The sequence below is a fragment of the Volvox carteri genome (genome assembly GCF_000143455.1).
Source record: "Volvox carteri f. nagariensis unplaced genomic scaffold VOLCAscaffold_40, whole genome shotgun sequence".
Classification (NCBI taxonomy): Eukaryota; Viridiplantae; Chlorophyta; class Chlorophyceae; order Chlamydomonadales; family Volvocaceae; genus Volvox; species Volvox carteri.
Window position 1 is genome coordinate 219247 of NW_003307583.1, and position 20170 is coordinate 239416.

General features: G+C 58.6%; 5 protein-coding genes across 5 annotated transcripts; 2 read left to right on the top strand and 3 right to left on the bottom strand.

The window, feature by feature from the left end:
• Nucleotides 1-395: 395 nt before the first annotated feature.
• Nucleotides 396-4306, top strand: VOLCADRAFT_64498 (uncharacterized protein; the record flags this gene model as incomplete). Its single annotated transcript, XM_002953997.1, has 8 exons — nt 396-475; nt 959-1032; nt 1265-1422; nt 1599-1680; nt 1738-1880; nt 2780-3033; nt 3478-3595; nt 4088-4306. 8 exons carry the CDS (start codon nt 396-398, stop codon nt 4304-4306), a joined length of 1128 nt encoding a protein of 375 aa, XP_002954043.1.
• A 1133-nt stretch (nt 4307-5439) lies between these two features.
• On the bottom strand, nt 5440-7191 carry VOLCADRAFT_94844 (uncharacterized protein; the record flags this gene model as incomplete). The annotated part of the gene is made up of 5 exons (XM_002954070.1): nt 5440-5640; nt 5905-5979; nt 6291-6384; nt 6842-6970; nt 7109-7191. 5 exons carry the CDS (start codon nt 7189-7191, stop codon nt 5440-5442), a joined length of 582 nt encoding a protein of 193 aa, XP_002954116.1.
• Nucleotides 7192-7722: 531 nt separating this feature from the next.
• Nucleotides 7723-12254, top strand: VOLCADRAFT_94845 (uncharacterized protein; the record flags this gene model as incomplete). Its single annotated transcript, XM_002953998.1, has 7 exons — nt 7723-7812; nt 7951-8185; nt 9131-9223; nt 9453-9719; nt 10040-10314; nt 10900-11112; nt 11403-12254. The coding sequence occupies 7 exons, from the start codon at nt 7723-7725 to the stop codon at nt 12252-12254; spliced, it is 2025 nt and encodes a 674-aa protein (XP_002954044.1).
• Nucleotides 12255-12691: 437 nt separating this feature from the next.
• On the bottom strand, nt 12692-15219 carry VOLCADRAFT_94846 (uncharacterized protein; the record flags this gene model as incomplete). Its single annotated transcript, XM_002954071.1, has 2 exons — nt 12692-14659; nt 15214-15219. The coding sequence occupies 2 exons, from the start codon at nt 15217-15219 to the stop codon at nt 12692-12694; spliced, it is 1974 nt and encodes a 657-aa protein (XP_002954117.1).
• A 300-nt stretch (nt 15220-15519) lies between these two features.
• Nucleotides 15520-19634, bottom strand: VOLCADRAFT_109912 (uncharacterized protein). Its single transcript, XM_002954072.1, has 8 exons — nt 19314-19634; nt 19110-19195; nt 18857-19019; nt 18476-18718; nt 17596-17742; nt 16943-17103; nt 16384-16497; nt 15520-15993 (listed from the first exon to the last, which is right to left on the bottom strand). The coding sequence occupies exons 1-8, from the start codon at nt 19593-19595 to the stop codon at nt 15837-15839; spliced, it is 1353 nt and encodes a 450-aa protein (XP_002954118.1). The 5' UTR covers nt 19596-19634; the 3' UTR covers nt 15520-15836.
• Nucleotides 19635-20170: the final 536 nt, after the last annotated feature.

Sequence of the window (20170 nt, forward strand, 5' to 3'; positions counted from 1 at the left end):
CCATGGCCGATGTGCGTATTGAGGACGTAACGGGCATTTGTGGCTCCTTGGCTCGGCATCACAGTTCGTTACCGTTGTACTGCGATACCTGTGATCCTATTTGAGAACATGACCATTCCTAACCCCTATTGACTCTAGGTTTAATGGGGCTTAGATGCCTTACCTATCCTGTATGAATATCCAATTGATATGCAAACATAGCTGCAATGCAGCATCCAACATGGAGCACGAAAATTTCGCGTTATGTAATATGAAGACTTGAAGTTAACTTCAATATCTGCAGGAACTCCATATAACAAATGACACAGCTGGCTGTTGAGGATTTCCCAACCACGTCAGCGGGCGCGCACGCGGATGCACGACTCAAAGATAAAGGACAGCTTTACGATGAGGCCATGTTCCTGGCTTGTCGGAGGCTTCCCAAAGTTGAGCTGCACGCGCACCTCAACGGGAGCGTGCGCCCGCAGACAATTAGGTGCGCGCGAGGCGCCATCCTACCCTGTACCCCTCCACCCAGCCTGCTATCGAGCATGGAGACCCTAGCTCCACCCTGCATCCTGCATCTTCAGCTACTGACTGCCCTGAAAGACACTCCTTCGCAACGGTGTTACAGCGGGAACTTGACACATGCGCCCGGGAGATAAAAACGTGTCGTGTGCCCCAAGGAAAGGAAAGCGGCAAAACCGGACACGAAGTCCACACTACACAAGTCCGTACTGATCGGGAGGATATCATTCCGGTATTGCGGCGGAACTCGGCTTTGCTGCAGTAACCGGTCTAAGGATTTTCCTTGCCTGGGAAAGCGGGGGGGGGCGGATACTCATGGAAGTCCCAGGGGCAGCCGTACGCCCCCCGGGGTAACCCCCCTTGGCTGCCTCATAATGACATTACGTGGGTAAGTGAGTCCACCCCACCCCCCCTCCCCCTTACCCTCAAACCCCGAACCCCCCACCCCCAGGAAGATCCTGGAGGAGCGCTCCAGGGCGGGTGAGGCCCTTCCGGTGACTGAGCAGCAGTTGCAGGACATTACAGGTATCTGGGAAAGGGGGTGGGGGGTTACCCGGGGGGCTGCCCGGGGGGGATGGGGGTTCGGGTCGGCGGCCAGCTCACCCACAAACCTACAGACAGATAGACAGGCAGACAGATAGGTAGATAGGCAGACAGACAGATGGGCAGACAGACAGGTGGATAGACAGACACACACAGGTGCCCCTCATCACCCCCCCTTGATACACACACACATGCATACCCCTCCACGCCGCAGCCTGTGGCGACCGCTCCCTGGCTGACTGCTTCCGGCTGTTCGACCTGATCCACGTCATCACCACCACCCACTCCGCCATCGCCCGCATCGCCGCGGAGGTGGTTCGGGACTTCGCCGAGGACCGCGTGGTGTACCTGGAGCTGCGGACCACACCCAAGGTGAGCTGGTGGGGGGGAGGAGGAGGAGGAGGAGGAAGGGGAGGGGGAGGAGGAGGAGAAGGAGGAGGAGACGGAGAAAGAAGTTCGTGTGGGGAGTCACCTGGGAACCTGGGAACCATACATGGAGGCACACACACACACATATATCAGTTAAGCACATCAACGGATATATGCAGGCGCGCCCGGAGTACGACATGACGAAGCAGTCGTACATCGAGGCCGTGCTGGAGGGCATCGAGCTCGGGCTGCGGCAGCTGCGTCACCATCAACACCGACATCACGACCATCGAGACGCGCGATGCAACGGCGTTGCAGCCGCAGCCGCCGATGCTACTGCAGCCGCCAACGCCGCCAATGCAGACGAAGCTCCTCCAGCCCCAGCTCCAGCAGACATCATAGCGGTGAAGCTGCTTCTCAGTATCGACCGGAGAGAGGACTCAGCGGCCGCCTTGGAGACGGTGAGGTGTCGTACAGCTGTACGGCTGGAGGGGAAGTGCATGAACTCCAGGCGATCCGCTGGCGCCCAAGGCTGCTGAGTCAGGGGTGTCTGGAGTTCTGAATGGACACCGCTACAGCCACTGTCCATACCGCTACAGCCAGTGTCCATACCGCTATTGCCACTGTCAATTAGGGTTGGCACGGGTACTATACTAGAAAATAGTGCTATACTAGGATAGTACTATTATATACTATGCGGGTCTTGACAGTGGCACTAGTTTACGACGCTCGTCCCGTGTCCGTACATAGTAAACTAGCATAGTAAGGATAGTACTATGATGTGTGAAACAGGGGGGTGTATCTTCGCCCGTGGCAGCTACCCTGCGAAACCCTGCCTTCCCCGGTGTTTCGGGGCACCCTCATCCAGTCACCCTAGTCAACCTCTCAGTGGACCGCTCAGGTTCCGCACCCACCACCAGCATCCAACGGAAACTGCCGGGTCGACAGCGGCCCAACTCCATTCCTGGTCGGCTCGCAGGTTAATTTTATCCCAGGTCACCACCGTCCATCAACTAGGGGCGCATTGCCTTCCACCATCGGAAGGACTTTGACCCTAACGGGTATCGATCCCGGGATCTCCCGGGGGCAATGGTCGTGCCTTACCAGTAGTGCCAAACCCTTGTGTGATATTATGTACTATGTATTACAACATGTGTCAATGCCGCTGCTGCTGCTGCTGATACTCTATACCGCATGCAGCGACACCAGCTACTGCCTGCCTGCCTGCCACGCTAATGTGGCTAATGTTTATTGTCGCAGCTACTGCCACTTCCGCATTTCCAGCGGTTCGCCCTTTCCCCCTCTCTCCCCGCTGGAGTAGCCCTCTGGAGAGATCTTGCTGTTCGTCCGAACGATGCAGGTCCAGCTGGCTGCCCGGTATAAGGCCCGCGGGGTGGTGGGTGTGGACCTGTCCGGCAATCCGTACGTGGGGTCGTGGGGGCAGTGGCGGGAGGCGCTGGCGGCGGCACGAGCTGCCGGACTGGGGGTGACCCTCCACGCGGGGGAGGTGTACTCCCCGGCGGAGACCGCCCGCATGCTGGAGTTCCGCCCTGACCGGTTGGGACACTGCTGCTACCTGGATGACTCCCTGGCGGCGGAGCTGCGGGCGAGTGTGTATGGCTGTGTGGATGTGGGGGTGTATGGGTGTGTGGATGTGTGTGCATCCCAGCATGTGTTCAAATGATTTTAGGGCCGCGAGACGCAAGTGGTGGTTATGTCACGTGCGCAGCTCTACGAACTCGTGTGCCGCTGTGCTTGAAATGAACTGTTGTCTGTGTTTGTGTGTGTATGTGTGTGTACGGCTGGGTTATGGTAACGCAATAGTGCGCGCACGCTTGGGGTTACAGCTAGGGGAGGAGCTGTACGGATTTAAAAACGGACGCGGGGAGCCCGTGTTAATCCGTTGAAAGGGGGGAAGGATATCCGAGGGGGGAGCGTGGGGGGACGTGTGTGTTTTGTTCTGGATCTCATCCCAAGTCCCCCCCCTTCCCTCCCCTCGTCTCATCTCTCCAATCCTTCCCCCAATCCTCATTTCCCTCGCCCCTCCCCCCAGGCCAGCGCCATTCCTCTGGAGCTGTGTCTCACCAGCAATGTGTTGACACAGTCAGTGACCTCCTACCCGGAACACCATTTCGCGGAGATGTACGCGGCGGGGCACCCCGTGGTGCTGTGTACGGTGAGGCAGGGGGAGGGGAGAGGGTTGTGCAGCGGGGTGGCGGGGCGGGGGGAATGACGGGGCGATGGCGCGGTGTGGCGACGCGAAAACCCAAACCTGGGTCCGGACTTCGGCGCAAACGATAGACCCAGCGCGAAGGAAAGGGAAGGAAAGGGAGGTCGAGGGGGGAACAGGAAGGAGCCTGGTGGTGTACTCCTGGATAAGCCGGATCCGGATCTCTGGATCCGAATCCATTCACCCTGTCTTAGGTCCGTTTCTCGCTTTCTTTTCCCGCTACGTCACCTGCAGTGTTGATGACACGCCCTCTAGGGAGGGGTGACCTCCCGCCCCAACCCCGGCACCCACCCCACAACCCACGCCGCCACAGCACCCCTCTTGCTTCTCCTGCATGTGCTTCCCCCCAACGACAACGCACACCGGCCAGCTACCAACAATCAACAACCAACGAGAACCGGACCTGTCCAAATCAGCATCACCCTCCCTGGCCCGCAGGATGACTCAGGCGTGTTTGGTACGACACTGTCCAAGGAATACGCCATCGCAGCGGCGGCGTTCAAGCTGCCGCTGGGGGCGCTGTGGGAGCTGGCGCGCAGGAGCGTGGAGTTTGTGTTCGGGGGCGAGGAGGAGAAGCGGCGACTGCGGGGCCTTATGGACCGGGAGCGTCCGCTGATGTTGGGGGCTAAGATCGAGAGGGGAAACGATGAGGCGTGAGGGGCGTGTGTGTGTGTATGTGTGTATGGGGGAAGAGCGTGGTGTGCAGCGCCGTTTGGTTGATGTTTATTTATCGTTGGGACTTGGGTGTGTGTGGAGGGCTGAAGAAATGAATACGTACATGGCGAGCTGGCGTTACTAGGGTTGGATTTGAAAGCTTTCCGCATGGCTTTTCATGTCCTTACATTTATCAATGGTGGTGTCAATTCATGTAAAACGTGTCATGTCGCGAAATTCTGTGTGTGTGAGAGAGTGTGTGTGTGTGAGTGTGAAGTTATAAGTTATGATTTGCTATTGACTGCGGCTGATGTGACCTGCGACATTATTCCGACACACACGACGAAGCAACCGAAGGGGGGAATATACGTACGGGGGGTAGGGGTGATGGTCCCCTGACCGCCGCCTAGGAGCCACTTCTCCTTCATTCCTTCTTCATTACTCGCAGGTTATTCTCTTTGTCAACAAGCTCCTCATACTCCTGCTGCTGCTGCTGCTGCTGCCGCCTCCAAGTCTAACGCACTCGCATCTAGGCGGGACCATCGATATAACGCCAACAGGAATGTTATTTAAAGGGAGTAGGGGAAGGGACACACTCACTCTCTCTCACACACACACACACAACAAACCACATCCCACTGCGCATTCCCTTCCTTTTTCCCTTCCTCCCCATCCCTTCGTAAGGCCCTCATAACTTCGCCAGACCGTTAGACACCTGTACGGCACAGAAATCCCCTCCCCCCCACGCCAACATGGACCCGGACTGCTCAACACAAAAGGCACACACACAGCCTCATTCATGACACGAACCACCGACGCACCTTCACACGGTTCCTCACACCCTCTCGCGGCCCCCTCCCACCTCTCAACCTTCCCACCCCCTTCCTCCCTCCCCCACACACAAACCGTAGCAAAACCCCTGTAAATAGGAGTAAGTAAATTTCGCCCTAGGTGAAATCCGTACTTGTACGAATCGGCGAACACTCGGGGACTTCAGCTGACCTTACGAGGCACGCGGCGCACGACAAAGATCAAATCCCTGCCCCTTAACATTTTATTGACGACATTTCCTCTTAAACCCGAAACTGAATTCAAAGTTACAAATGTTGAAATGAATTAGGACTCCAGAGCCTCAGCTACTGTTTGTTGCGACCGAAACCGTCATCCCACTCCACAAGCTCCACGGTGCCGTCCCGCAGCAGCGGCTCAGCTTCCTCTGAGGGCAGGCTGATGATGGTGCCGTACAATATGGTAGCTCGGCCGTAGCTCAGAATGACCTCTCCTGAATCCTTGAGCCCCCGCACGTTGACGAAGGTGTCCTTGGGAGGCCGAGTGTCCTGACGGGTTGGGGGGCCCGCGGGTTTGGGGTTTGGGAAGCGATGTTGTTGTTGTTGTAGATACAAGGAATAGTTACGGAGATGGGCAGTGTTTGGGGGTTATGAGGAAGCGCGGGAAGAGAGGACCGCCCTGAGGTGACCTACCTACCTACCTACCTACCCACCGGCCTCTGCGACCATCGTCAACCCACACAGCTCCTCCAATTCCCCCTCCTTTCCCCCACCCCGCCTGCCCCTTTCCTCCCCCTCCCTCCCCCGGCTCACCAGCGTGAGATCCATACCCACTCCCTCCGCTCGGGACATGAAGGTGGACAAAGCTCGGGAGTAGTCCGTGTAAAACTGCAAACACACGCAAAACACACTTCACACAGACTCAAACACACGCGCCCAAGGTAGGCCAACCCGAGTGGATCAACCGACGAGCGGTGGCGGTGGCGGCGGCCGGACACGTGGCGTGACGTGACATGGCACATGCGGCGGAGAAACGACAGACAAACGTACGAACATGCGGATGGGCAGCACCATGAAGGGGGCTTCAAAGGGGCGAATGACACAATACGGCATCCACCAGGCAGTAGCACCGGTCCCAGCAATGCACTAACAATAACAACAGCATTAGTAGCAGTAGCACAGCAGTGTCCTCCGGCTACCTGGATCTCGCTCTGGCAGCATCGGGCCCTCTGAGCCTCGGGCAGGGTGCGCTGACACCACCGCATGTCCCGCAGCCGCTGCATGCGCTCGCTCCTGACCCAGAGCAGGGGTGGGGGTAGGGAGGGAAGAGAGGTAAGGAGAGGGCCAGGGAGGTAGGGTAGGGCCTGCTTGGACCAGGGTTTGGTGGCCGAGGTGGATGGACAATGCGAGAGTGCCCGAGTGGCAGTGGGCGGGGGGGAGGTAGCCGGGGGTACCGCCAAATGGGGACCACGAATTCGGCACTGTTGGGGGAAATGTGTTTTGGGGGAAAGGGGAGTGGAGAGGGCCCCAAGTGGGTTAAGCACCCGTAGCCAGTAGAAGCATCCGCCATACCATACCGTGCCATACCGTGCCAGACACCACGCCGCGTTGAGAGGCGAATCCGCGAATCCACGCCATCTGCAAATACCTCTCCAAGCCGGAGCCCTCAACGCGTCGAATCGCATTTACCCCCCCACACACACTCACCGCCCCCGAAGCCGCGAGAGACTCGACTACTCAGAGCACTCACATGTAGATTAGCAACATGCGCTTGTTGCGTTTGATGCACTCGTAATGCAGGCACATCGTGGTCGCCGTGACCTCATCCACCTCCTGACCCCCCTCCTCGCCTGATTCCTCTTGCTTGCGGCGTAGCTCGCTGCTCGGGAGCCGGGGGCAGGGAAGGGAAGAAGGGGGAAGCGCCGGCAATGTGGCAGTGTGTGCCGATATTTTGTCCTAACCAACCTTTTACGACGGTTCCTGCTCCCCCACAGATCAACAACGGTAAGGAACGTACCTTACGATAGCCTCCGTTTGTGCATTGTGCTCGTCTACCTCGCTGAAAATGAGGCGCACTAACTCCTCCTGTACGATGTGCATCCATGCAGCAGTTTCACCGCCGTGACCCGGATCCGTTGGAACCAAATGTATTCACTATATTCCATACATTGAATGGAGACAGGTCATGATTTCCGTAGCTTTTGAGCTCCTTGAGTAGCTCACGAGCGCGCCGTCCAAGCTCAGACATTTCTGAAATCGTAACAGGCTACGAGTTACATGTAAGCCTTTGCATGGCGATGATAAGATACAAGCATACAGGACAGATGTTCAATTAGCGTCGGACCATCCAAACGAAGATGGAAAACAACGGGTACTTGCGCCTCCCGCGCAAAACCTTCTAAACGTACGGTACGGAAGCTTGCCGGGAACTGAGTCCCAGGAATCCTTTTGTAACGATATTGCCAATCGCAACAAGCATTTCAATATTTTATTGCATCATGTCACCTGGCTGGTGATCTTTTGTTGGAGTCATGAAAAGGTATCCCAATACTATTCCGGACTCGTGCAAGCATTGGTGTTATGCATAAATGCAGCTGATATTTACCCACGCGATGGATTCCAGTACATGGCATGCTTGGTGCTGCCGTATACAGGCGGACCGCCCCAAAGGCCAGAGACCAATTCAACGAGGAAGCGGCCACTGGCAGGCGCAGACAAAATGTACGTCTCTCTCTGTTCCCCGCGTTTACAACTTTCACCCACCTGGCAGCAACCCGTACGGCAGGCTAAGCATCCGCATTCCCAACTCCGACTCTCCCAGCTCTGTGATCGCCTCCTGTGCACCCACAACGCCCGCAGGTACACCACGAATCCTCTCGACAAAGGGATGCAAACCTGCGAGCGCGCCGCTTGCAAGCGGAGCTCTCAGGCATCGGACATGGCGAACTCTCGGAAGCGGGCCTTGCGTCCCTCGGTCCAGACGTGCTTTCGGAGCGTGTTACAAAACTAGCGGCAGCACTGCAGAGCTGGCATGATGCAACCCCCGCGGACTTGTTGATGTTGCTCCAACAGCTAGCGACTCTCCTTTCCACGGGTAGATGTGGGGCAATCGACCTGGCCTGAGGGGTTAAGACAGTCGCGGGCTGCGTCACATGGAACACAGCAGCTGTGTGCACACACATGCACCACACGCGCCGATGCAGGATAGCGCAGAGAAGGCATCCATCAATCTATGCACATGCATACACACAGGCAATTGGGAGGAAAAGGAGGGTATAGTGGAGCTGTGCAGTCCGACACACACTGTCTCAACTCTATTGCCTGTTAAAGCGCGCGTCCAGCAGCATCCCGAGGGGCCTTTCCGGCGGCTGGACACTCACGAGCCCAGATAGGGGGATACAGGGTGGGTGCGCTGGGCCCGGAACCATTGCGATAACGATGCCGGAGCTAAGGGTTTTTAGGGTTTTAGAATCGCGAGATATGGGGCTTATCTGGGACGACAAAACAGACATACGGAAGCTGTGCGGGCCGACAGCAGAGGGAAAAGGTGTTCGAACACCGGAGGCCAGACAGACAGACAGACAGACAGACAGACAGACAGCGGCCGCCTTCGACACATCTTCCTGGCGCCGCACTGGGTGCTGCCCTGCCCAGCCCAGCCCAGCCCAGCCCAGCCCCGGCCGCCTGTTGCTGTTCTGCGGGCAGCAAGGCGATATGGTGGGATATGACTCTCCTCAGGGGCTACTGCTACACCCTCCAGGGGCGGGGGTACTGGCGGCGGCAGCAGTAGCAGCACATGCAGACGGGGCAGCACGATGGCGACGGCGACATCCAATCCACCTGCAAATTCAGCCGTCCAGCCATACCCGAGCTGTCAGTTACCCAGCCAGGGTTTGGTTCAATTGGGAACCAAACCCCCTTCTCCGCCCCTCCCTCTCCGAGTGCTGGTGTCCACCAGCTTCTTCCCTCCTCTGACTCCTCCAGCCTACCTGCTGACCCCCCTCCCCCTCCCTCTCCCTCTCCCCCCTCACGACCGCAGGTGTGTATCAGGCGGTTCAGGCGGCGGTAGCGAGTCAGGTGGTGCCCCTACTGATCGCAATACTGCAGCAAGTTGATTCGCAGCTACCCCCAGGTGAGGTGAGGTGAGGTGAGGTGAGGGGTAAGGGTGGAGTGAGGTGAGGACCGCTGCACGTGTGCTGCCCGACGTCCCCCTGGCACCGCTACAGAGCTCTTGGGGGCTCAGACAGAGGTGAACCACTCCTGGTCGTCTCCACCAACGGGCCCGGGGGTATTGGAGAGCTAGGGGCCAACTTCCTGCCCTTCACCTGCCCGACATACTGCTACGGCTGCTACTTCTGCAGGTGCTGCCCGTACGGCAGCCTACTCTCTGGAGCTAATTGCCAGTGACAGTCTGACGTCAGCACAGGCGGTACGACCCGCTGTACCTGCCTTGACCAACCGCCTTGGAGCAGCGATGGCGGTGCTGGGAGCTACAGCCTGCAGCCCCAGCGGCGGTGGCGGCGAGGCAGCAGCAGCAGCAGCAGCTGTTGCCGCTGTTGGCCCCGCGGACCGCGAGGCGGTGCTGGCAGAGGCCGCACAGCTGGCGGCGCCGTTGGGGGCCCTGGCAGGTTGGCCAAGGGCCTGGGGGCTGAGGGCGGTGAGGATGAATCGGTGATTAATATGGTGTGGGGAAAAGAAGGGGACCGTGAAGGGGCTTTCTGTCTGCTTCCGCACTGCTCAACAACCCTGACCCAACCCAAACATCGCAACCCCAACCCAAACAAACTCGGGCCCCGGTCCAACCCCAACATCCCCATTGCCTGTGGGTTCCCTGTGAAAAATTCATAAAAGCATGTGTAAACGAGTGTATGTGTGCGTGTTTACTTGCGGCCCGTGTTGTATGTGTATGTGTGCGTTTGCGTCTTTTTCCCCCCTCGATGACGACCAGGATGGGGTCAGACTTTCCAGGAGCACCTCACGGAGTCGGGTGCAGCGGGACTGTTGCTGCAGCTGCTGATCGCGACTATGGACTGTGCGGCGGAACGTGTGTCGCCCGCGGTGGATGCGGCGGCGCAGGTGGTGGCGGGGGAGGCGCCGCCGCCGCCGCTGATGGCGCCAGATCAGCTAGCGGCGCTGCAGCACGGTCCGGATCCGCTCGAGGTGCAATGCTGTTCGACGGCGCTGTGGGCTGTGGGCATGATGGTGCGGGACCGAGGCGATGCGGTAGGCTGCTGCTGCTGAGGAGGAGGGGCAGGAGGAGGGGCAGGAGGAGGGGCAGGAGGAGGGGCAGGGTGCAATGTGATGCTGGTGCGGGAAGGTACCTTCCTCTTGCACGTCGGGGGGGCACTTGTTTGCGTGTTAGAGACCCGTCCCGGGAAGCGTCGGGAGGAGGACCTAATTCGGCCGAGGAGTAAACCTGGGAGGAAAGGAGGCGAGCCTAGAATCAACTGCACGGAGTGGACAGCAATTCGCATGTTTGATAGGTAGTCTGATGGGAAGTGGAAGGAGTCATCCTTTCCCCCGCCTGTCCGAAGAGGAGTTTTCGCGTTATTTTCGCGGAAGTCTCGTGGATTGCGGGAAAGAGGGCGTCACGGCTGTCACTGTTTGAGGAGGATGAAGAGACGGATGGCTGCCACTGCTGTTCGATTGCTGCTCCTATTAAGCCCGCATCCCCCGCTCCTTCTCCTCCCCCTCCCCCTCCTCATAATCCGCATTCCTTGGTTATCCTCGTTCCTTTGCCGTCGCTGCTCTTAGTCCTCGTCCTCTTCGTCCTCTTCTTGCCCGGGCTGCTGCCCCTCCGGCCCGCAGGTAGCCCAGTTGGTGACACACCAGGAGCTGGTGGGGGGCCTGCGCCGTGTACTGCTGGCGCCCACACCCTACCCCGAGCTGCTTCGCGGGGTGGCCTGGGTGGTGGCGTTCTGCAGCTCGTGTGGGGGCCCCGCGGCTCGACAGGCTCTGGTAGATAGTGGGGGCCTGCTGCCGGGACTGGTGCTCAGCACGATGCGGTTCGCGCGCTACGCGGTGAGTGGTGATGATGACCCGGTATTGCCATTGGGTAATGGGTTAGGATGGATGAATGAGTGAATGGGTGAGGTGAGGTGAGGTGAGGTGAGGTGAGGTGAGGTGAGGTGTGCCAGGGCCGCTGGTATGTGCGCAGCACCTTTTTAAAGGTGCGGCAGGTCCCAAAGAGTCTTCCTGAGGCGGTGTAAGGACCATGTTTAGCACAGCAATCCCCCTTTCCCCCCTCCAGTCTCGCTTCTCCCCGCTTCGCAACCCAACCCAGCCTCGAACTCCCCCTTGGGGCCCCGCAGGCCGCCCTCGCCGGCGAGGAGCCAACCCTAAGATCCGCCACCCAGCCCCTGCACCGCGCGTTGCTACCGCTACTGCTCGCCGCAGCCAATGTCGCCGCTGACCCCGACCAAACGCTGCTGGTTCTCTCCGAACTTCAAGCTAGCCGACCGCTTCTACTTTCCGGGGCAGGAGGTGGCCCCGGCCTCACTTCTACAGGGATGGAAGTCCTGATGGGTTGTCTGCAGGGCCGCGTGTCGCACCGCCGGATTCAGGCCGGCGCTGTTGGCCTGGCGGCAGCGCTAGCCGGAGGTGCCCACAGCGCTGGGCCCGTGGCGGTGGATGCGGTGCGGGCCGCACTGAGCGCGGCGGGTGCCGTACCTGTACTTGTGGAGCTGCTGCGCTCCAGCACCATGGATGTACGGCGGGAGGCCGCGGCGGCGCTGGCGCTGCTGACGGAGGGTGCGCCAGCGGCGCTGGGCAGCGAGCCACGGCCGGGGCGGCTGGCGATGCTGCGCACGCTGGGCGTGACGGGCAAGGCTGATGAGCAGGGCGTCTTGAAGGCTTTCCTGGATTTGTTGCGCGGCTTTACGCCGGATGCAGTGCACGCGGCGCTGCGTTTCGTGACGGTCGCGCTACGGGAGCTGAAGGGCGCCCGCCGACTTGTGGAAGAGCTGGATGGGATAGACGCGCTGGAGGTGGCGCAGGAGGGCCGCAGCGGGTTGAATGCACCGGCGCTGCAGTTGTGGGCGCAGGAACTGGTGGACGAATACTTTGGGATAGACTGCGAGGAGCAGCTAGATGAGGGGGAGGAGGAAGATAGCGAGCAAATGGAAGATGGGGACGTGGAGCTGCAAGATGCTGTCATTGTGTAGAAGTTTTGTTGGCATTGTGTTAATGTTTTTTCCCTCCTCTTGCTGAGATGCTTGAGCAATCAATGCGCGAGTTGCGTATGTGTCGGCAATCCTATAGGCAGGTGCGTTGGAAATGGGCGGGACGGAGTGTATGTGGAGGGTCCTTTGCGGGCCTTTTCTTCGCGACAGCGTGAGAAGTATTGGGGGTATAACTTGACGGAGGAAGAGGTGCATTGCGTCTCGCGGCTGCCTTACTATCGTCAATTCTGCGGGTGCTGCAACACGGCACCCTTGCATGCCGCTGTGCACATGCGCAAGCGGAGTGCACCCTAGGCTACGCTGTAAAAGCACCGAGTGGTAGACACGATTCGAACCATCTCGGAAGGCTTGCTAGATGGGATACACCGCGTTACACCGTCTCCCAGACTCTGCCCAGCTACACCTGATCGACATCATCATCACTGCACCACCTCCATATCCGCGCCCGCAGCATTCCATAGCTCTAAAGCAGAATCTGCCGCCAGGGCATCCAACGCCGCGGCCACCCGACTCTTCCTGCCCCGCATCCCCCGCCCGGCGCCAGCCGCCTCCGCCCGCGACACCGCCGCCCGCAGCTCCGACAGCGGCCGGAACAGCACCCGAGGCCACGCCAGCACCAGCCGCTTGACGGCCGCCGGCGGTGCGTCTAGCCCCCACGCGAGCTCCTGGAGCCGGTGGCGGAGCGCGGCACGCTGTATAAGCAGCAGGCGGGGGCACTCCATCACTGCGGCGCGCGCCTCGTGCAGCGTGGCCGCATCCAGCACCTCCGCCAAATGCTCCAGCCGCTGCGGCAGCGCCTCGGGGCTCAACGTCAGCACCGTCGGCTCCTCTACCACCATCCGCAGCACAGCCTGAATCACGAAGCCGCGTTCCGCTCGCAGCGCTCTGGCTGTGGCTGCAGACCCGTTTGCCCCGCCGGGTGCCGTAGCTACGGCTCCGGTTGTGGAAGTCACAAACGCGTTGCTCAGGCCCAGTCCGTGCGGCAGCAGCCGGACCTTCCGCTCCAGCGTGGCGCTGGACATGGTCAAAACTGCGGGTTGCCGCAGCACAAGCCGGCGTGCAGTGTCAGCATCCGGCAGCCTGAGCAGCGCCTGCAGCCAGAGCAGCTTCGCTGCCAGTGACTGGCTTGACATGGCCAGCAGCGCGGGCTGGCTACGGCACAGCCGCGCAACGCCGCCGCGGGACAGGCCCAGCGCGGTTGCTGTCTCCTCTAGCTTGCCCCGCAGCCCCTCTGGAGTCCACTTCAGCAGGCTGGGCTGTTTGGAGACCAGCCGAGCTGCATCCTCCGGCCGGTGCAATGCCAACTGCGCGGCCACCGCCTGCAGAGCCTCCTCGCGGTGGCGCTTCGGCAGCAGCAGCAGTCGCGGACTGCGGGATAACAGGCGGCGGAGGCCAGCCGGCGTCAGCCCCAGAACGGACCGCAGGTGCAGCGCTGAGGCACGCACCCAACCCGGGGGCAGCATTAGCAGCAGGGGACATAGCAACACCATGCCCCGTGCCGCAAGCTCCACACGCGGCGGGAGCACCAAGCCCACCCCAGAGAATGGCGGCTGCAGCTTGCCCGGCCGCTGGTCGCCGGCCTTCTGATTAGTGGCCTTGCGGTCACCGCCCCTGGCGGCGGTGGCCCTTTGGGCTGAGCTTGCGACCAGCAACCCTCCCTGGCCGCTGTCCTGGCCTTCTGGAGCCCAAGTTAGTACCGGTGCTGCCTGGGGCAGGGGTGGTCCATGCAACCCAGGCTGCTCCAAGGAGGCGATCACAGTCGCGAGAGCCAGCCAGGACTCCCGGACTAGCGCCTGGGAAGCCTGCAGCATCCGTGCCAGCTCCTCCGGCCGCATGCGTGTGAGGCAGAGGCAGGCGTCCTGCGGTGCCACCCCGAGCACCCCAGCAAGCTCCGCGCAGCAGCTCACCAGGCGGTTCGGGGACACCTGCAGCAGGGCGGGCTGCCGGGCAATGAGCTCCATGGCGGCCTGAGGCGTCACGGCCTGTGAATGCCCGTCGCTGCCTGCGGTGGTGGCGGTGGTGTTCCGGCCACCGCCGCGGGTCCCGTCGTTTAAGTGCGCAGTTGTGGCTGCAGCTGGTGGTGGCGGTGGACGTGGCGGCGCTATTGAGACCGATACCGCGGCGGTTGTAGATGCTGCTAGACGGGTCGTTGTTGATGATGGTGGTGGTGCCGGTGTCGGCAATGCAGGTCTACCCGGGCCTATGTTACTGGGGATGCTGCGTTGGCCTGTATGGGTTTTGCTGATCGGGGCGTCATAGCTGTTCGCGCCAAGTCGTGGCGTCGCGACCGCAACGCTGAGAAGGTGCGCGAGCTGTTCCGCACGAGCACGGATTGCAGCCGTGTGACAAGCCAAGAACGCTGGCTGTAGCGCGACCATACGTGCAACCTGGGGCGAAAGAAGGAAGATCGAGGGGATGGGCATAATGCATGGGCCTGTGCAGCAGCCGATATGATAGCGTGGGGAGGGTCCATGTGCATGTGTTGCACGAGTAAGCCGCACTGTTGCTGCGCTTCGCGCTGAGGAGTGTTTCAAGCTATCGACGCTGCTGTTGTGTATGTACGATGCCTACCCGCAAATATCAGTTGCAATAACTATACAACGCGGATGCTTCCCATTTTCCGTGTATCCCTCACCCTATACCATGCTTTGGTTCTGTGCAGCACGGTACGGCAAAATGCCAAAAGAGTATGCCGACCTGTGTCGGGCTAAGGCCAAGCTCCTTTTGGAGGATGGTGCACCGTTTTGCAACTTCGTCGATTGTGACGCCCCGCGGTAGTAGCTCCGCAGCGTCCAAAGAGCAGGCCAGTGCTCGTGCGGCGGGCGGAGGCACATGCAGGGCCGCCCCCAGGGCAATAGCATCCCAAACGCCTACAGGCGAAGTCAATTCGTAAGATTTGTGAGACGAAAGTTTTGGTGTCTTGCTGCTTTTCAGTTCTCACCGTCATGACGACCGACAGCTTGCGGTGCCTGACAGTTCGCTTTCCTTGTTGATTCGCCACCCAAATATTCTATGGAAGGACTGAACCTTGGGTTTAATCTGCCGTTCTTCGCTAATAAACTTGCTCCTGACTGGTGCGTGAGCACTTGCTGGCGGCGAGAACCAGTGTTGTGACAGAAAAGACCAATATGAATAGCCGCATGAGAAAGAAGCATATAGATTTAGGCAAGCAGCTTCAGCTGATGCTATGTAATAAGGACTACGGTTAATGCACACCGTAAGAAGCAGCCATAACAAATGAGCATTGCAGAGGTACCCTTGACGTAATATACCTTACATGCTTTGCAAGGCACCTGTCTATAGAAGAGAAATAGGCGCGAGCTGTGCAATATAGCTTACGCTTGTTCCGTTGTCCGTCGTACAACGCCGCACGCTCTTCATGGATACTTCCCATATACCTTTCTTCCCAACCATCATCCGAATAGCACCTGCAGCCGCATACCTGCGCAACCGTCACAGTCTCTCAGCCCGAGCAGCGCTCAGATCAACCCTACACCGCTCCACTCCGCACTCCTCTACACCCATGGCCCCTAGTCCCGATAACACGCCCCAAAATCAAACCACTCAAAGCTGCAGATACTTCATGGCGTTGTTGACGTCCTTGTCGCCGCGCCCTGAGCAGTTGATCACTACGCGTGTGCCGCTCTTAAGCGTGGGCACCAGCTTAGCCAGGTACGCAATCGCGTGGCTAGTCTCCAGAGCCGGGATGATGCCTTCCAACCTGCGGCCATCCGTGAGCAGTTTGCCAGGAAGTCCCAGCAACCCAAAAGAATCAGCAGGCACCCACGGCAGCCTGTTCAAAATGCTTCACACACAGCCTACCCTACGCATAGTGTAATTAGCGAGCATGCGCCGTTACGTTGTCTCGCTTTCCGATCTGCCTCGGTATCCGCATTGATATTCGCCTTACTCCGTTGCGCTTTGTCGCACTTCCGTCGGTGAGCAGTCCTTAAGACGGCTCACAACCCAACAATCTTTCAATCCCACCACCTTTGTGGAGAAGCTTGAATAGGCAGGAGCACATAACGCTCCTCCATAAACCCGCGTGTCCCAGCGTTTCAGATACGTAGGTTACGCAGGATCCAATTTCGCCCAGGTTAGGAGGTCTTACCTGCTAAGGAGCTGGAAGCCCTCGAGAGCTTCTGCGTCAGTGACGGCGTAGTACTCAGCGCGGCCAATGTCCTTTAGGAACGAATGCTCTGGTCCAATACCAGGGTAGTCCAGTCTGCAGCACAAAAATATTCGGAGTACAACGGTACCTTCTAAACACATCCTCCAAATCATACGTTGCTAGCAACACCGCACCAAGCCCTGCAGAAGATTGGACTAAGTGGCAACTGCAAAAACCGGGTCGTAACATTTCCCGGTGGTAGGGCTGGAGAGCGTGTATGGGGAAATGAGGATGACACAGAGGAAAGAGGCTGTACACCCATGGCGGTGCAGGCCATCCTGAAGCGTTTTGGGGCTCACGGCCAGCAACCTTTGAAACTCTCGCCAAACAGCTATCCAACCCAGGCTGCTGTAGGCTTCCTTCCATATAGATCTAGCCGGGACCAAGTAACATGCTTTCCCCGTCTTGCAAAGTTTTTAAACCTCCTCCTGATCTGTCCCTCGCTCCGCAACCCAAAGCTGCCTTGTCCAGCACCCCGCCAAATACAGCTCCCGCTCACCCAGCACTGATCGAGTGTGGGTCAATAATTTGACCGTCTTCATCCTGTAGCAGGTAGCTGTAGCTGCCGTGCAGGACCCCTGGAGACCCGCGGGTCAGTGTGGCTGCGTGCTTGTTGGTGTTGACGCCCTCGCCACCTGCCTCGACGCCAATGAGACGAATCTGCATGGAGTAAAGAGAAACAAGCAAAACCGGGAACATTAAAAAGCGCTTACCATGCAGCTTTCCACTAAGCATGTTGAACGGAATTGCACCTTCTCCTTCGGGGTGTAACGCCGCAACGACAAGACCGCGGTAAGAAGAAGTTGGGCAACCATCAAGACCACACATGACCAGTGGCGCGGTACCAGGCCACAGCGGAACGCAACACACATGCAGCCCAAGCCCACTCAATCACCATGACCCCGATGCAACCAAATATGCATGCGCCCCTTTCCCAGAGCTGGCTTCCTGCGTTCTTCATCCCCTGTCTGCAACCTAAATATGTGCGTCCATTCTTCCAGGGCCGAGGGGATAATGTGGGGCATTTTCCCGTCCTGATGCGAATGGCGCCGTGGCATCGTGCATACCAGTCCCTCCCTTCCACAAGTCGTCGTGCTCAGAGATCGCACTGAGCTCGCACTGCATTTGCCGCTGCCACCCAGGAAAACTCACGTCAGTGTCGTTCACAAACTCGTGGAAGATGCCAATAGCGTTCGAGCCGCCGCCCACACACGCCATCACGATATCTGGCTTGCCGCCCCACTTCTCCAGGCATTGCGCCCGTGTCTCGCGGCCAATCACGGATTGGAAATCACGGACCTGAAGGGCGGGACCCGGTGCCGCCAATCTTAGCCCACTTGGCGTGAGGAATGACCAAGGCTAACCTGGCCTTACATGCCATGTTTATCGTCTACGTGTAGCTTTCAATGCGGCATCTACTGTGCCACTCTCTGGCCAGCCGTTCCAGAGGGTAAACACTAGAGCTCTGCACGTTGGTATGTATATCCGGTAGTGCATCCGGAGCCGAAAAACGGCACCGATGCCCTGACCGAAGCCTTAAGGCGCGGAATAATGTCCCTGGAAGGTTCCAGGATCAATCCCGACAAAGAGCAGGATAAATATCACTCGATCGTAAGCGGGAAGACGCAAACCCCCCATGCCGATGGACGGTGATGGGCCCGGTTACAGTGACCGGCGAACCGATCAGGAGTGGAGTTGATACCTCCGTTGATCCGGCAGAGTTTATTGATTTCTGGTGGTGGCTGCTGAAACCGAAAAAGTCACTGACTTCGCAGAAACCGGCATGGGTGTGAGAAGGATGAGGGTGGCCCGAAACATCGGGGAGGGTAAGGACTACCAGGCTAGTGGCCGCGGTTGAAGCTATGCAGCCCTACTCCACACCATTATCAAGGCACCCGTAACATGAAATGCCATTCAAGGTGAGCACCATGATTTTCCCTGTAACGCCGGACAAAGGTCGGAAAGGTCTGCACCTGGCCCCGAGCTGCTACGGACGATGTGACAGCACCCCTTCCCTGGCTGGCCTCCGTACCATCATGGGATAGGGGTGAGGACCAGCTGCTGAGCCCAGGATGTAATGGGTTGTCTCCACGTTGGTGACCCAATCACGGATAGCCTCGCTGGTAGCATCCTTCAGCGTGGCCGTGCCGCTGTACACCGGCCGGACCTCGGCCCCGCAGAGGCGCATCCGAAACACGTTAAGAGCCTGGCGCTCCATGTCCTTAGCGCCCATGTAAACAATACACTTGAGCCCCAGGCGAGCGCAGATGGTAGCCTGCATGCAGCAAAAGCTGGAGAGTTTCACGCCATGGTTAACCACTCACCCAGGACGCTGGCAAACCCAGATCCCCAACACATTTCATGTACCGCAACCCATTTCATCCAAGCAGATGGAACCGCCCAAGAATCTCACCGTCGCAACGCCGTGCTGGCCTGCACCGGTCTCAGCAATAATGCGCTTCTTGTTCAAGCGCTTGCACAGCAATGCCTGTCCAAGAGAATTGTTAATCTTGTGTGCTCCGGTGTGGTTAAGGTCCTCGCGTTTCAGGTAAATCTCCGCCTTGCCTCCATCCGCCCTACGTGTCGAACAAACACTCCATGACCCTCCATGCTTAAAACATCAAGCACTTATTCTAGTCTTACTCATTTAGTCTAGTCTTACTTACGTCGCAAAGTGCTCCGACAGACGAACTGCATGGTACAGGGGTGTCTCACGGCCGACGTAGTCCTTTAGGATAGCCTCCATCTCCGCCTGTGCCACAGGAGGAAATGAAAATGATCGGCTCCATGTCTGAGCGCTCCCATCTGGGTCGCTGTGAAGCTCTGGCCGCCAGTGGTGACGTGCACAGCATGGCACTGCAAGCCCTTGCCTTATACGAAGGATCCGCCAAGGCTGCCTTATAGTCGACCTCCAATTGTTCCAATGCGGGGATTAGAGTCTCAGGTACATACTTTCCGCCGAAGATGCCATAGCGACCGGTCGCATCAGGACGCTGGTACTCAGTCACAGGCTTTTCTGGTGCCGCAACGGCAGAAACAATGACTGTGCTACGACGACTGATAAGGCGCACGGAACGTGGAATCTTTGAACGAGTCTGCGGCCGGCCAGTGGCACGGCCTTTCGCATCTGTGCGCGGAGAATGAAGGTTCATTGTGCAATGTCTTACGTCTAAGGTGTTCAGCCTTGTCTGCTTTCCTTTTTAGTTTGAAACTGGATTCATAACATCGATTAGCGCGGACCGGCCACAGCCGGCAGTACGGGTGCCGTAATAAAAATAACAGTCGCGACAGCCGTTGATCATCAAACCCGTGATCTTCTCGGAAGACGACAATTTAATCCCTGCACATAGAGGATGTGCCAGTGAGCACAATTTTGCGACGGTGGCCAGCTTGGGTTGCTGCCGAGCATAGCACATAAACACAGCTTGCAAAGCTCCCCCGAACAGGCAAAGCTCTGCTGTCCTCTTGAGCTGCACGCTGACCATCCCATATTGGATTCCCCTTTATAACAACTGTACCATGCTGGCCCTCTCCTCCCCTTATCCGATTGCTGGCCTGTTCCTGGTTGCTGGTGGGTAATGCGTATATATTTTATGATGTTGTTACAGGGTGGTATAGCTTCACCAGTGGCCCCCTTTCCCGAGGCAGTTCTCTGATCTCCCCTGCAAGAGGGGCACCCTATTCCATTCACCCCATCCGACCTAAGAATGTATTCGTTGAGTTCAGC

Excerpts from the sequence above, each read along its gene's own strand:
- VOLCADRAFT_109912 (XM_002954072.1), bottom strand. The coding sequence starts at position 19,595 with ATGAACCTTCATTCTCCGCGCACAGATGCGAAAGGCCGTGCCACTGGC. Across the intron at positions 18,719-18,856 it reads GCCAGCACGGCGTTGCGACG|GCTACCATCTGCGCTCGCCT; the intron begins GTGAGATTCTTG and ends TGCTGCATGCAG. Across the intron at positions 16,498-16,942 it reads CCACACTCGATCAGTGCTGG|ACTGGACTACCCTGGTATTG; the intron begins GTGAGCGGGAGC and ends TTTGTGCTGCAG.